The sequence below is a fragment of the Electrona antarctica genome (genome assembly GCF_951216825.1).
Source record: "Electrona antarctica genome assembly, chromosome: 1".
Classification (NCBI taxonomy): domain Eukaryota; kingdom Metazoa; phylum Chordata; class Actinopteri; order Myctophiformes; family Myctophidae; genus Electrona; species Electrona antarctica.
The window spans coordinates 27621491-27625463 of record NC_136806.1 but is presented as its reverse complement, the minus strand read 5'-3'; the positions used below and the strand labels follow the sequence as shown (position 1 = coordinate 27625463).

General features: G+C 44.4%; 1 protein-coding gene across 1 annotated transcript; it reads right to left on the bottom strand.

The window, feature by feature from the left end:
• Window positions 1–696: 696 nt before the first annotated feature.
• LOC306919907 (double-strand-break repair protein rad21-like protein 1) lies at window positions 697–2079 on the bottom strand (the record flags this gene model as incomplete). The annotated part of the gene is made up of 1 exon (XM_079496461.1): window positions 697–2079. The coding sequence occupies one exon, from the start codon at window positions 2077–2079 to the stop codon at window positions 697–699; it is 1383 nt and encodes a 460-aa protein (XP_079352587.1).
• Between the last annotated feature and the right edge of the window lie 1894 nt (window positions 2080–3973).

The window sequence follows — 3973 nt, the reverse complement described above, 5'->3', positions numbered from 1 at the left end:
GTTTCTCAGTGCCTGGTCTGGGCCCCTTTATGGGGGGCCAAATGGACCCCACACGGTGTGATTATTATTTGGGAACTACAATCTACTACTGAAAAAAAAAAGAAATCATCATTTAAATCTGACTGTACAAAATGTAACCATATATGGATCGAAAGGGTCCATCAGGTTGCATTCGTAGAGTTACAGACCCCGAAGGGATCATTGTTGATCCCGTGGTGGTCCCTGGACCCGGCGTTGAGAATGAGCAGATACCCTCCTATCTGCCCCTATACCCCCCATTGTACCTGTATTATCTTTGTCTGCATGTGTCCCTTTATGCCCATATACTGTATGGATATCTCTGTGTCTTCCTCCCTTTTAAGCCCATATACGGCGATCTCTGTATCTGTTTGTGTCCATATGGAAATTGTTGCACGTCAGTTCTGGACAATGGAGCGATTCCGCACTCGACCGCAGCACTCCCTCTGGTCCTTTACAAAGCTTAGATGGATTTTGACATTAGTCCCTTACAATAAAAACAAATGCCAATGGCTAAGAGCAATAAAACAATTCATGTATATTCAACTGCTTCTGTATTGTGCCCCTTTTAAGCACAAGGACACGGTCAAAATAAATATATTTCCATTTCAACTGGGGATTCATTTCCCGATTCCATTCTGGTAGCCATTCAGTACTGTACCAACTTCTGCATCCCGTCTATGATGTATGGAATTGTGGGCCAGGCGTGACTAGGACGTCTTCATACGGAGAGTTCTGGTGCAGAAGAACGGCCTGCTGCTTCTTCAGGGCCAGGAGGTGGTAGAAGGTTTCCGACGCTTGCGTGCGAGAACTCCGCTCGCACAGCGACTTAAAGCTGAATGTGGCGTCGTTGTGACGACTCCCGCTCTGGCTCCTGAGGGTGTTTAATAGCTTCTGTGTTTTTCGGGCGAGCCTCCTCTCCTCGAGGTGGTCCTGACTTTCCAGCGCAGACAGTGCGGGGACGAGGCTCGATTGAGCCTCTGAGTTACATCCGGACAGATGGACACACATCGAATCGTTCCGACCTCTCATGATGAGCTCGTCTATATTCCTGGGGAAAAGTTGCTGTAGTCCTTGATGTATGACCTTAATGGAGAAACTCTTGCGTTTTTCTGCTGCTTTGCTGGTCTCATTTACTTTTGAGCGCTTGGAGATAGGAGGGTCGATCATGTCAGAGTAGTCATTAATCAGCTGACAGAAGTCGTCGTCGTCCAACTCGTGGGACTGGTCCACGTATGGCTTCCTTTTGCTCAGGTTACAGTAGTCAACAGCCATCTGTCTCCAAACCTCATCGGACAGCTTGATGGGCTGCTCCTTCCTTTTATTCGTCATCCTCTTCTCTTTCATCTTCCTGCCAATAGTCTCATTCATTGGAGGGTCTACCTCCATAGGTTCCTGGTTGATGAGGTTCTCTAGCAGTTTATTTAGTCGCTGCTCCTCTACAGTGTTGCCAACCTCAGTAAAAGCATAATCACTGGAGCTTGTCATCCAATCAAGCACACTCATGCCGCTGGCTTCATCCCCAAAAGAATCTCCAGGGTCGGTCAGGCTTTGGCAGGTAATGTCCAGCAGTTCATGCGGTTGATGGGATTCTTCTCCAAAGTCCTGTCTGTCCTGTAATGTAACAAGAATGCGGTTGCCAAAATCCTCTTTGAGGGTGATCTTCTCCTTTCCACTCTGGTTAAGTGAATGGTCCACCATGTCTATATTGAGGTCAGCGCCGAGGTCGGTGAAGTCGACCCAGGTCGTGGCCTCAAGCCCCTCGACAGGCATATCGATTTGTCCTGGCCTGAATGCCACTTTAATCTTAACCAGTGCCTCACTGCAGTCTGCAAGGAGATACTTGGCTTTTTTGGAGTAAATCCGTACCACTCCTACCAGTAGGTGACTAGTCGTCCGGAGGCCAATACTCACCTGAGGGGAGATGATGTCTTCAATGGTGCTTTCCAGGTTGCATTCGTGCACATTGTCCTTAGATATCTTACGTTCCCAGTGAGCTGCCAGCCAGATTTTGGCTAAAGGTGCACCTTTGGACGCGAACAGCTGCGTGTAGAACAACATGTTGAAACCTCCAGAGGTTTATGATGTGCTAAATTTCAGTTCTTCTTGTTATGGATTGGAATATGTTGATTTGAATGTATATATAGACCCTGCTGATGTCACTGGTGATGTCACGTTCTGACATCAGAACATCACATCAAAAGCCTACGGGAATGGAACTATCCTATCCTATATAATAAAATGGGACTGCCCCCTGGACACAGCCCACAACCAAGTCACGTCATCACGATGATGTCACTATAACCATATAAGGAGTTCCCAATGCAGCTACGCCCAAATAGGGAGTGTGCAATCTAACCTCAATGTGTCGTCATGGCATGACAGACAAAACACACACACACACACACACATACATATAGGCCACAAAGCTGTGCACAGTAGCGGCTGAATAAAACTATAAACTATCTAGATTGTCTACATAACATGCTATCTAAAGTACATGTTTAGCCTTTGCATACGCCTGCAAGGTCATCGAGGCTAGGGCAAGTATTACGCTAAGTGCTACGGGCCTAGGTGAAGTCTGAAGAGGTAAGTCTGAAGAGGTAAGTCTTCAGACTACGGCGTAACCCCATATGGTTGAGCGGAGTCCCTCAGGGCTCTATACTAGTGTATTTTCTGTTTTCTATAGCTTTACTAGTTTGTCGTAAGCTTTCCCCACAATACGGATGCTGGGGTTTAAGTGGTTAAAGCACATTCAACCTGGTGTCTCTATTTTGGGCATGTCATTAGGCAACAATTTTGTTTTCTACAAGTCAAATATAATAAAGCTCAGTTTAACTTTAAAGTTTAAGTTTCAAAATGTATTCAAATTAGGGATGCATTGATATATCGGCCGCATATAAGCTTACCATAATCAGAGTAATGCGACTCGCCCGCGATGCGACTGAATGTTGTATGTGCTTTGTTTGCTCTGCTTTCCATAGTCCGGCAGTCGACAGGCTTCTTTTGTTTAAAGTGGGAAATGTGTCTTTTTTATTGGCCTAAAATATTGTCTATATACATGAATTCACTTGCTGACCGGCTGTGGGTAACGGGCAATTTTCTTTATAGGGGTTTCTTGTGACCCTACCATTAACATCCTATGGCAGGCAAATTTGTCAAAATGTCAAACTTTCCTTTTGCTTTAAGTAGTGGAGCAGGGAGAAATGTATAGTAGAGCCTGAATACCAAGATTAAATATAATATTATATTTAATGAATGTGAACCTAGTGAATAGATACATTAACCTACTTACACATGTCGGTGTAAGTACACAGCGCAGAATGGCCCACCTTCTAGCCAATCACAGTCAATCACAGTGCCAATTTCGTCATAATGTTTCCGTCCAATCACAGGGCCAATTTTCAATTTCGGTTCAATCACATTTTTGGATAAAATTCGACATTCTAACGCATATTTTGATATATACCATGTTTACATAGTCCGACCAGTACCTCGTCTATTCATGCATGTATCTCAAAAATCAGTTATGAAGAAAAACCCAGTTTTGATAAAAACACATCCAAGGAGTTTTGATATGACTTGGTGCCCATGATATGTATCAAAATATAGACTTCAAGGTATACTGTCTTGTAAAAAATGTGAGTTCTTACTATCTACCATTACAGAGTAAATCACAGTTGAAACTCACTTAGTCATATACCATAAACCTCACATCATCATCATCATTTTTCGACCGTGGTCGAGATCGTGGATTTCACAATATCACGCAAGACTTCCCGGTCCTTCATTGCCATCCCCAGTTCCTGCTTACTGATGCCTGTGTCCCTAGCGATGACATCAGGGAACGACAGTTTTCTACCTATGGTCTGCTTTGAGGCAGGACTCCAGAGAAGAAGAGAAGATATAACCTCATTGTCAGCTCTGTAGCAGTGGCCGGCAAACTGTGTTCTTC